The sequence below is a fragment of the Dunckerocampus dactyliophorus genome, chromosome 5 (assembly GCF_027744805.1).
Source record: "Dunckerocampus dactyliophorus isolate RoL2022-P2 chromosome 5, RoL_Ddac_1.1, whole genome shotgun sequence".
Taxonomy (NCBI): domain Eukaryota; kingdom Metazoa; phylum Chordata; class Actinopteri; order Syngnathiformes; family Syngnathidae; genus Dunckerocampus; species Dunckerocampus dactyliophorus.
In genome coordinates this window covers 9,068,210-9,080,605 of record NC_072823.1, presented here as the reverse complement: position 1 = coordinate 9,080,605, position 12,396 = coordinate 9,068,210, and the positions used below count along the sequence as shown (strand labels likewise).

Genomic DNA, 12,396 nt, shown 5'->3' with positions numbered 1-12,396 from the left:
GCATGTCTAGAAAGACACAAAGCTCTGTTTATGAGGTCTGGCTTTGCAACTCATCGACGTGTGCTTGATTGTGAGCCAAACAAGGACACATTGAGGAAAAAAGTCAAGCTGGCAGCACGGTATGGAAATAGTAACATTTAGGTTTTTAAAGGGTTGCTCATAGGCTCTGACATTAAACTATGTCAGCCGTGTACTGTTATGGGATAATTTGTGTCTGAACAAGCTAGTGCCCGTTTGATGTGCTTCTTAACGACGGCCGTTAGTTAAACTTAATTGAATGCATGGATGTGTGGAATTATTTACCTGCTAGATGACACATCATGAGCCCTGGTTGAGAATCTACAGCCCTCAATTCACCATTAACTTACTGTACTTAAAAAAGGCAGGCGGATGGATCTTTGGAATGCCAAACATCAGAAACAGATACTATCAAAAGCGACGAGGTGTCTCGCAGACTTGAGGCTCGTTACCATGTGTAGCTTATTTGACATGCTGCACATTTTTTTCAAGGTCATCTAAAGTGATTTCAGCAACACATTTTTATTAAAGCATATCATCTCAAGAGAGTACCATAGAAATGAAACTTGAATATGCTTTATAATAGTTGGATTACAGCTTGTACAGCGGTACAATCTATGGAAAATGAGTTAACACACAGCCATTATAACATGATAACATTATAACGTGATAACAATCTCCTTCTCAATACAGATAAGACTAAAGAGATGATCATCGACCCAAGAACAAGGGAAAAGGAGCCGCATAGACCCCTGTTTATTGATGAGACTGAGGTGGAGAGGGTGAAAACCTTCAAGTTCCTTGGCACACACATCAGTGAGGACCTCACCTGGTCTCACAACACCCAACAAATTCTGAAGAAGTCCCAAAGGAGACTGTACTTCCTGAGAAGACTGAGGAAATTTGGCATGTCCACCACAATCCTGAGTTGCTTCTACAGATGCACCATCGAAAGTGTCCTTACCGCCTCCATCACTGTTTGGTACGGTAACTGTACAACACGTGATAGGAAGGCACTCCAGCGGGTGATCAAGACCTCACAGAACATTGTTGGGGCAGCCCTCCCCTCACTGCAAGACATTTATACATCTAGAGTCCTACGCAGAACACACAACCTCATCAAGGACAGCACACATCCACAACACTCATTATTCACACTCCTACCGTCAGGCAGACGCTACAGGAGTTTGAAGTCCAGGACCACAAGGCTGGCAAACAGCTTTTACCCACAGGCCATCAGGCTTCTCAATGAAGCACTCAGACACGCCACACGCAACACACACTCATAGCACTTTATTTATTTATTTATTTATTTGTATTATTTACTTGTATTAATGTCTCTTCTGTTGTTGTTGCTTAATTTCTTGGTATTTATGTATATGTGTTTATGTTTCTTATGTTCTTATTCTTTCTTGTGTTTTTCTTTCTTTTCTTGGGAGAATGAACAGAATAAGATTTTCATTGCATGGTATAACTGCTGTTTTACCATGCACATGACAATAAAACTCTCTTGAATCTCTTGAATCTTGAATTATTGTCTAAATACAGTAGCTGGCGACACAACAGTGTCGTGCTGACAGTCAAGTGGCAGAATCATGGTCTGGGACATCATGACACCCTCCCTGTGGAAACTGGACCTCATGGCAGTTTTTACAGTACGATAACCTCAAACACACCTTCACAATGACAACTTCCTGCAGCAGAAGGTGAAGGTGATGGAGCGGCAAAGTATGTGTCCTCCAAACCTGAACCCAGTTGGGCACCTGTGCTGAAGGTGGAGGGGCGCAAGTTGTCTGTGGAACAGGATTTCAGCAACAAGCGATTCAGCTTTGCTGAATTCCATGCCTAAGAGAATTAAGGCAGTGTTCGACAGTGGCAGAGCCAGACATTTTTCATTGGGGTGGCCAAGGTGAGACCATTACTCACATAGGGGTGGCAATAAGTTGAAATGTCTCCATGTAGCTACTGGTGGGGTGGCCGGAGAGTGACCAATGGCGGCCACGGCCACCACTGCCCACCACGTAGCTCCTCCACTGGTGCTCGATAATAATAATAATGCTCACACAAAGTGTTGACACTTTGGCCACGTTTTTTTTTTTTTTACTGTGTACGGTTCTCACTTACATTGCCAGCTATTTAGCCAATGATGGCTGTGTGTTGAGTTGTTTTCAGAGGACAGTCAATGTATACCACTTTCCAAGCTGTACACTGACTGCTAAGTTATAACAAAGTTTCGATAGTATTGCCCCTTGAGAAGATACAATAAAATCTGAGGGGTGTACTCACTTTTGTGAGATGCTGTTTGGTCTGAGAAAAATAATATGAAATGCAAATAACAGAATGTATATGTTGATGGAGGGACTTCACTTTCTTTGACAGCTTTTTATATTTTTGTAACTAAGACACTACAAGAAATATGTTGCGTGTAAGCATGAGAAAACACATTAAAACTGCTTCCACTTAAGCCTCTGTTGAAATCTTGCCTGGCTACAGTCCTATTGCCAAAGAAATATGCGGAAACAGACGTTTTTTTGGAGAAGTAAATTGTTGTTAGGGTTTCAATTGAAATACCTCTTTTAGATTGAATCTCTGAAGCAAAGGAGTCTTGGATGGGCACCAGTTGGCTGAACCTTTACTCACACAATCTAACAAACTGACCTCTTGACTTTGTGTCTTGACAAGACATGAAATATTTCTGGTCTACAGAAAACTTTTGGGATCCACTTGGGATGGTTATGATTCCAAGTGAATAGTCAAACATCACCTGGTAAATTGTCATCCCAATGCATCTGGCGTGACAATGAAACCTTTTAAAGGCTTTTTCATTATGCTCTACATTCATTTGTTGAAAGGCCATTTGGGAGGATCGTTGTTGCCGGACGTGATATTTAAAATGTCTTACTCTGCATAAAACCTCCTTCATTTAACTGTGCACTTTTAAAGTACTCATGACACCAAAGCACATGTTCATCTTGTTATTTCTGCCGTGAAAAATAACATTGAAAAAAAAAAAACATTGGAGGAGCAAGTGACGTCTAAACCGGATTGTCCCACCCTGAAGCTCTGCTTCACTAATACACATTCTCTGTTATTACGCACCCGTTCTCGGGGAATTCCTGTTGTTCGTTCTATATTTTTTATATTATGCCCACTCGTTGGGTTGAAGGCTTTTGCTGTAACACTCGAGGAGACGGAGTAAGCTTGTTCACATTTCTAAAAGACACCATTCTCTACTTGTCTGTTGATCAGCAAATGTTTCAATACTGCCCCGCAGATGGAAATAAAATGTCAGCAATCCACAAGACGTTTCACCATGGAAAAGCCTGCCAAGGTGGCTGTAAGTCAATTCACATTTCTACAATAAATGATCAGCATTCATTTATAACTTATCAGCTAGGAGTTTAAAGTGCTATCTGTTGAGCGTGCAACAATAAATCCAAAGGGTCATCTTTAATTGCAGCATCACTATGAATCTTAGAATAATAATTGCTAGCAAAACATGAATTGTTGTCACTCATCATTCTTGCCATCTGTCAGTTTCTGTAAGTGAATACATTTTTTTTTACTAGATCTATTTTCTGAATCTTAGAATAATAGTATGGAGTTTCATTCCAGGGCTACATAAGCAGTAGTCACTGGTCTTTTATTTTGCAGTGTGCATAGAACTGTCAGTCAAAAAAACTTACCTGGCCATTTTTTGTTGTGTGTTGTATCATAGTCATCCCAACACAGTATCAGTTCATGTTATTATTTTCTTATTGTTGAGAATATGTCACTTTCTTGGCTTTGCTGTGAGTTCATGGTTGCACGTGTTTGAATCTGGTTCCCGGAATGTATTCTGGTAGTGCTGTCATGGCCAAGATGTCGTCGGTTCGGAAAACACACCACTTCATTTCACTCCTATTTCATAGTTGTGTATTTACCAATGACAGCAGTATGGGAAAAATGTTTTTTTTTAAGTGCGTACTTTCACTTTGTTACTGTTTTTTTCAAACTTTTTTGGTGTCATGAGCACTTTAAGTGTGGCATTAGCTGTTGCTGTAAGATGCACACGCATACACACAAGACATACCTGAGCTCTCCTGGAATGTAGCAAAGAAGCCATCAAAATTCTTGTAACCATCAGACTCAAAAAGAATGTGTAGACTGTTGCCAGAACTCTGAATGGGAGCAGCTCTGTTGTTTCCACACAACCGTGCTATAACACGAGAGTTGATGCTGTTGCCGTCTCTGACCTCCACATAGTCATAGCGACAAGAAGGATGCGACTCCAAACTCAGCATCATAAACCTGTTGGCATGAAAAAGCAGGAAAACAAACAACCCAACAACTTAGCAACTGCAATGATCCTGTTCTCTTGTCTTTTGAAAGCACCTGCGTTATCTGGCAGCACTCCACCAACTGCCATCATGGTTCTGACACTTCAGACCACTCAGAAAGAAAACAGGCCATGAAGAGTAATGAATGACAGTGATTACTATAACAGCTGCTGAGGGTGACTGGCACTGCTAATTTATGGTTTGCTGCTGTGAGTCAGATGTGCGCTGCACTCTTTACATGACACAAAACAATGACAACGGTATTGTAATTGTATTCTATTCTTGTAAGATCATTCATGTGCTTTCTTGTTGGCTTATGATATACAGGATCCTATAGAAAACTGTGGCACTGTGTCTTTAGAAAGTTACAAGAATATGAATCACTAACACATCTTGTGTGCCAATTAAATGAGAATAATGCACTCATAAATACTACTGCAGTTTTGTGATTGACGATAATTACTGCTAATAAACAGCATCTCGGCTCCAGTCTGGATAAACTTCTTAATTACATCTGATCAGTGGCTGTTAAATGTCTATAAAACTTGGACAGTAAATTCCAAATACTATACATTTGCAGACAGTTTGTAAACCAAGCAGTACTTTAATGTGAGTTAAAGCTAACACTCTAGCCAAAACATGTCTGTGATGTGAGCAGGGGTGCTGAACTGGAGAAAACATTTAACCTTGGTTAGCGTCATTAATCAATTCCAGAAGGTCTGACTCTAACCGAAACAGACATGAACCGAATCAATTTTTCCCATAAGAAATATAAGAAATAATGCCAATTCAATGAATCCCTTCCAGAAAGCCAAAAATGATAATACAAAACACAGTTTGTATTAGTTTTACATGCAGAAAACAATTCTAAATGCATATATATATATATATATATATATATATATATACTGTATATATATATATATATATGCATATAAATGATGAATGAAAGGGATAAATGAACATATAAAGAGATAGTTAGAATTTTTTGACATGAAATTGTATGACATCCCCATGAGCAGTGTAGTGCATCACCTGTGACTTACACCCCAATTCGACCCATGAGCCAAGTTCTGGTAGGATTTCGGTGATGATGATTTTTGTGATTTCGCATCACAAAAATACCTCGTCAAAAAAAATCTGACCTCACAATCGCTTGGCATTACTTCCTCTCCCGTCGTATCACTGTCCATTGTTGTCTACGTGTTCCACAGCAGATGCGAGTGTCCCGCAGTGCGCCGGTGCAGTCATAACGTCTTCATCCGCGCATGTAAACACTGTGGAATGCATATCGCAGCGATACGATGGGAGAGAAAGTAACGCCGAGCGATTGTGAGGTCTGATTTTTTCGAGGAGGCATTTTTGTGATGCAAATGTTTTACTCTTTTGAACACATATTGTTTTGAGAAGCCAAACTCTTTACTTAAGTGGCCCCACCAACTACTCGGAATTACGTTTCTCATCACCGAAATCCGACCAGAACTCGGCTTACTGGACGAAGTGAAGGGTAGGTCACCGCTGAGGCACCACACTTCATGTCAAAAAATCCAAACTATCCCATTAAGGTTACTTTTACCTGCCACATCGTGTCTTTGGGAACAGTCACGTCTTAGGTATAAGTAACCTTAAATGTTCATTTATCCTTTTCATTCATCATTTATATGCATTTATGAATGTTTTATGCATGTCAAACTATAATTGCAAAGTTATAAAAATGTGTTTTGTGCTAACATATTTGAGTGAACTGCTGAAGACATCATAGACGGCCGTTAACTGAAAAACACGCTAACCAAGGTTGCGTATTCAAATACGTGTTATAAAAACCGACGTCTTGAATGTTAAGATGAAATACATTTTGCTGTGAAAAGTCATTCGTAAGGTACCATCGAATTAAGACGCAAGAATTAAGCCTGAGATTACCAACACCCACCTTGCAAAAATGCAAAATGGTTCATTCCACCTGGAAAGTTGCTTTGAGGGTTGTGATTTCAGCCTATAGTCATCCCCCGCCACAGTGTGCTTCGAATTTTGTGGCTTCGCGCAGCTTCAAAGCATCTTTGTGGAAACCTGCACTGCAATAAGGATTTGCTGTACCCTGCTTGTAAGTGTTGCTGGGGGTGAACGAGCATTCATCAAGATCAAATGAGTTAAAAGTTATTTGAGGTCAACAGTGAGCCAGGAGAGACCAAACAGTCCTGCACTCCTATCTATCGAAAGCTAACTGGCCAGAAAATTGGACTGTGCAGACCTCACCCATTATTTTGGTGAAAAAAGACCCATCAGGGGGTATTCAAATAGCTTGTTAATGTAAGAACCTGCACTCAGGAAAATCTGTTCTTCTTCTTCACGTTTCATAATCACTATTGAGTAGAATTTTTTTTAGATGTTTATTGTTTATAGATGCATCATACAGTAGATGCAGAGTTGTAACAATGAAACATGTGTACATGTGTTTTGGAAGTAACATCTGACTGACCGGTGAGCAGTGACGTGCGGCGAGGTTTATGCCTGGTGAGGCACTGACTCTTTTGGTAGCCTCGTTTTAGGTTTCTCGCCTCTATTTGATCATGAAATGTGCAAGTTCAGTGATTTTTACTTAAGAAAATGTTAAAAGCGTTTGGAGTCATACAGAAAAGAACATAGCAGGCTTATGTATGGGGACCCAGAATTTGGTGTTAAGCCCCTTTATGCTAATACGCTACACGTCATTCATAACTCAGGGAAATATAAAATAAGCTTATTAATTTGTAGGCAGTGTCTTTTCAAAAGTAGCTTCATTTCATTTTGGTTTAGTACGTGTTGTGCCACAAAAGCCAGAAAAAAACATACTTAAACTGTTTATTAATGATCTCAGACGGCCTTTGAAAATCCCTGCATGCCTCATTTAACATAGTAAAGGTCAACATAGAGGCTTGAGCACATTGTTAAAAGTGCTCTGAATGATGTACCGTATTAACTTTCATCATTCATCAAACCATTCCTCAATTTACATGTAACTGTGTTTAATCCGCCAAAGCCTGCACAAATACTTGACTATGAAAAAACTGGATGTGTAATGGAGAAAATGACAGACTCGGAAGGTTATCGCTGAGCCGGAAAGTCATTACTGAAAAAAAAAGTTTCCAAACTTTGCTGTAGGCTTGCCATCATTAATGACACGCATACTGTTGAACAGACATTTGATCCATCATCAGCCATGAATCACTATTGCAGATGGGCAATGACTATTTCAAGGAAGGGCGTAATACCGCATGAGAAGCACCGTATCAATAGTACCAGGTGGTCGTCGGGTTACGAACGAGTTCCGTTGCTACGGCACTTTGTATGTCGAAATGAAGTGTAACTCAGAACTCAATTAACACCTAAGTCACATATGATTTTACAATAAAGAGATTGTTGACAGACCACCTCCTCGTCCACCTTGCAACGTCCAGCTAGACGTAATACGATCTTTATCCTTAATGATGGTCGTGACAGTCAAGTGTAGAGAGTAGTGGCTCATGGTTTTTGTTTATTTGTCACTGGTGCTCATTGAATGCTCACCGCTAGTTATGTCAGTTGCATCAGTTGCAGCAAACGGAACGTTAGTTTTTCATTGGTGTGTTAGAATGGCTCAAATGTTAATGTCTAGTGATCAAAAGGTCTCTGTGCAAAAACTTGCAGTGCAATCTTACCTGAGTTCTATCGTAAAAGGCTGGTCCACCTGTATTGTCCACTCACAGCGAGCATTGTTGGGGTAGCTCTCCAGCACCAAGTGGCCCTGACGTTTGTGGATCACCCCACCACACTCTGTAGAGCGGAACAGAAAGAAATTATTTGGAAACTTGGGCATCAAGTGATTTGCCTTTTAATTACAGCTTAAGTACTACAGTATGATGGTCTATAGTCTTCTGCTTTGGCTCTCCATGCAACAAACAGTTGTTATACTTAAAAATTCAATTTGTTTTTGTTTCCAATTGTTTAATGGGTATCCAGATTATTGACTGTCTCTCTCTGTCAGCCCTTGATAGAAAGCCCCCTAGGCATGGCATTGGTCCAAGTCGGCATAGTTATCCATGTAGATTGATCCACAGGCAAGGAAAGAGCATTGACTTCATCATACAAAAACGTGTGTGTACAGTAGAAACATACAGTAAAACTTTACTCACTCATGCAATCGCCACCGGACCATCCAGGACGACACTCAGCACAGTATTGGCCCCTGACGAAGAAGTCATCTTTGGGACCCCATGTTCCATTGTTGCACCGCTTACAGTTCTCAAATATGCTGCAACCTGCAATAAAACAACCACAGCATGTATGAAGCGTCGTTTTTACCTGGTGATGACATCAGAAAGTGAGAAAAAACGCTTAGATAGTATGTCAGAGATATTGGCCATTACTTGTCAATGATTTTCTTTCAAGGGACCACTCTCTCCAAATTATTTGTTTTAAACCAAAAAGGTTGCTCATAATAACACGATTAAAGTGTAATTCAAAGGTTCTGTTTCTATTAAGGAGACTAGTGTTATAAAATAAATATATAAGTAGATTTTCAGACACGTGTGGTATCTTTTAACTTGATTTGAACATTCATTTGGACCTAATTTATATAATTGTGTCCTGTCATTTATCATAAAATAAAGTAAAAATGTTCATATTTTAGACATAGTTGTAAATGGTGATTAATCATGATTAATTTATTTGAAAGCTGTGATTCATCTGATTTTTTTTTTAAGTATTTATTATAAGTATTTATATACACAGTACTTAAACAAAAACAGCCTACCTCTCAGATTTCTGTTGCGGGTGACAAATCAAATTATCAGTATCAGTTTCAACATTTTAACTTTTTAAAGTTTTGCTGTTTTTTTCTTTTTAATTGTATTTTCAGATTGTGTCACAAATAAAAAACAATAAGCGGGCCACAAATGGCCCCGGGCTGCACTTTGAACATCCCTCTCGACACCATTCCTTTGAATAAACTCTGCTAAACTCATTACACTCACCTTCCACTGCAACATAATGCTGAAACATTTTGCAACTCCTTTAAATAGAAATGTGGTGAAAGCCCCCTGAAACGGTTTCCTGAGAGGATGGATTTTCACTCAAGTGGCTGTTTGGTCAATTGAGTTGTTTGAGGTTAAAATATCACAAGTATGAATTTAAACAGCAAATGTGGACACCCATGGGGATTTATGGCTGTACACAGCCCTCATGAGCATGTTTGGGAGCTTGACAGTTAAACGCAAAGTACTTGTATCCATCTTAACTCTAAACATCTGTTTTCCCCTATAAAAGCGAGTGCATTCATGCTATGTACAAAAAAAAACAACAAAAAAAAGCATTACATTCTTCTGTAGGAAAACGGTATTTCAGAAAACAACATGAAGAAAAAAACAGGTTTAGCTGCAAGGTGAAACATGTGTGCTGACATGACTGGTATCGTCAGTATTGTTATGCCTGTACTAAAGAACGTGTTTTTCTGTAAGGAAAAACATAAACACCATGGCGACCATTAAACACTCTAAAGATTCACAGGTTAAGCAATGTTATGATGTGAGTTTGGCCTGAAAACAAATTAGATCAGACATAATGAAGTTGTTTTTCAGGTTTTCCATCACACTTATTTGTCTCTCTACGGTGCAGAGGGCAGACAAGGAGGCAGACAGCTCTTGGTGATGTGCCAAGAACATGGCAGGCAGTACTGAAAGACTCACCTCGAGGATGAAACTGACTCAAATCAACATAGCCTCACAGTCTCCTATTTTTGTATATAAAAACATGCCACTCACTCGTCAAACAGCTGGTCATGATACGTTGACTTTTAAGGTTTAGTTGTTTTCAGTATACTGTATGTATCGTCCAGTTGAAGTGTTTCCACTGATGAATAGTTAAAGGAAAACTGCACTTTTTTTGGAATTCCCATCATCCACAATCCTTATGTGAGACATGAACACAGCTGTCTTTCTCTTTTCAGCGCGTTCTAAAGATATAAAATCACACAAAAAGCGACAGCTCAGTAGCGCACGTAATGCGATACACCTATGCCGTCCACCACAGCAATTAAAACACCTCCAACAATGTTTTATGGTTTGATAAAAATAGATTATCCTTGGACTTAAGTAAACCTAATATAATGCTAGTCGGTAATAGCAGAAAGGACACGCACGCGCAAATCACGGTGTGGACATTGAAAGGGTGAATGAAAATACATTTTTGGGCATCGTAATCGATGAAAAAATGAGCCGGAAATCTCACATTAAAAATATACAACATAGGTGGCGAGGAATACTTCAATATTGAATAAAGCAATATGAAAATCACCCCTTACTCTTTACTGATCTCTGGTATTACCATATCTCATTTTTTGTGTGGAGATATTGGGTAATAACTATCAAAGTAATCTTAATTCGCTAAAGGTACTGCAAAATAGATTAGTTATAGGATAATCCATAATTCTGCATACAGAGAACACACAAATCCTTTATTTCTAAAATCACGAATATTAAAATTTGCTGAAATATGATCTGAGGGAAAAACTCAACTGCAGGAGTTGTGCCGTAGTCGTTTCTTTCCACACAGACGTAGGCCTGAGTCACAAATTAGTTGCAACAACAGCACCTCTGCTTGTTGCAGCTAAGCAGTGCACTCAATTTCGCCTCGATTGCTTCAAGACACAAATACTGTACTAAACAAACACTTCTACACAAAACCATCACTTTGTCAATGAACCAATTATAGCCGAGTGCCACTTTTTAAAATGACGTACCAGGATGGATGATGCAGGGGTCGCACTCGTTGATGGCGTTGCGGCAGCAGGGCACGGAATAGCCCACTGAAGTCCCCTGCAGGGGGCATTTGCAGCGGATCACGTCGTACTCACAACAGCCCATACACATAGAGTTCCACTCTGGACCGGGACAATGGTTGTACAAATTCCTGTAATCTAAATGAGATAATACTTGTGATTTTTTTGGACAAAACATATTTACGTAAGAATTGTGTACAGAAATAGAGAGGAAGATAAGCATGGGTGACAGGAGGAAAGATGTGATGTGATATTTGCGTGAGCAGACTTCCTTTAATGTCCGCAGAGGGATACTGTGTTTACTCGTCCTGTGTTTATGTGAGCGGCTGCCTGCTGGTGCTCTGGTTATTTCTACAGCCATATGGCCTGTAGCGTCTCTCACAGCGGGTTACCATCTCTGTGTGTTTGCATTCTGCTGTACATCAAATCCAATTAATCAAGCAACAGGCAGCAATTGGAAAGTCAACACAACAGACACCTGAGTCAAGTGAATGACGCAGCGCTAATGTTTGATTTTCTTTCTGTTTTATTGGGTTGGGGGCGGGGGACACTTTCAAGGTACTTTGAGAATTTTTGTGTGATTATGTATTCGTGAATTTAGGCGCTGAAACTGACAAGTGGAAATTTCCGTGTGGCAAAAGAAGCATGAACAGATGCAGCACTTTAAACTTGGCAGAGGGGCCAGCATTTAGCTCATCATTTCAGCTCTGAAATTACAATCATTTATACAATAAAAACACAGACTTCAAATATTTTAGTCAAAAAAAGGAGACAATCACAAGGGGTTGATCTTTTTGGAATAACTAAATGCAACGCTTTTCAAACGGTGGGGTGCGCTCCCCTGGGATGGTGTCGGGGGTGCTTGCACTATCAGTGCTGTGTTCTGCTCCTGCTGGGTCAGCAGACGGATAAGTTCTCAATAAAGACTTCAGTTGAGTTCCATTTCAGACACTTTACGTTGAAGCATGAGGAAAATGAACATACAGAAATGAAACGTGTCAATTATGACTTACATAGGATACAAATAATGTCTCAGTAACATTCAACATAAATGAAATGTAGCAAAACAATTAGCTTGATGCTAATTCCCACATACGAGCTAGTGATTAGCATTAGCGACTTACATGGTGACTTTGAACACTTCCAAATATGACAAGTAATTACACAATAAATGTACGGCCCACTTAAACAGTGGACAACATACGTTCAGGCATACATTTTCTATGGCTCAACAAGAGACAGGCCTGGCACATTGCATATCCCAATGGC

At 39.7% G+C, this 12,396-nt stretch overlaps 1 protein-coding gene across 6 annotated transcripts in view; it reads right to left on the bottom strand.

Annotated features, from left to right (window-relative positions):
- pamr1b (peptidase domain containing associated with muscle regeneration 1b) overlaps window positions 1-12,396 on the bottom strand; it is a 54,252-nt gene that overhangs the window by 15,032 nt on the left and 26,824 nt on the right. For all 6 annotated transcript variants that reach the window (XM_054776863.1, XM_054776865.1, XM_054776864.1 and 3 more), the window contains 4 exons: window positions 11,089-11,265; window positions 8,486-8,611; window positions 8,012-8,126; window positions 4,091-4,308 (listed from right to left, as the gene is read on the bottom strand). In XM_054776863.1, coding sequence (XP_054632838.1) covers window positions 4,091-4,308; window positions 8,012-8,126; window positions 8,486-8,611; window positions 11,089-11,265 — 636 coding nt within the window. The remainder of the gene's footprint in view (window positions 1-4,090; window positions 4,309-8,011; window positions 8,127-8,485; window positions 8,612-11,088; window positions 11,266-12,396) is intronic.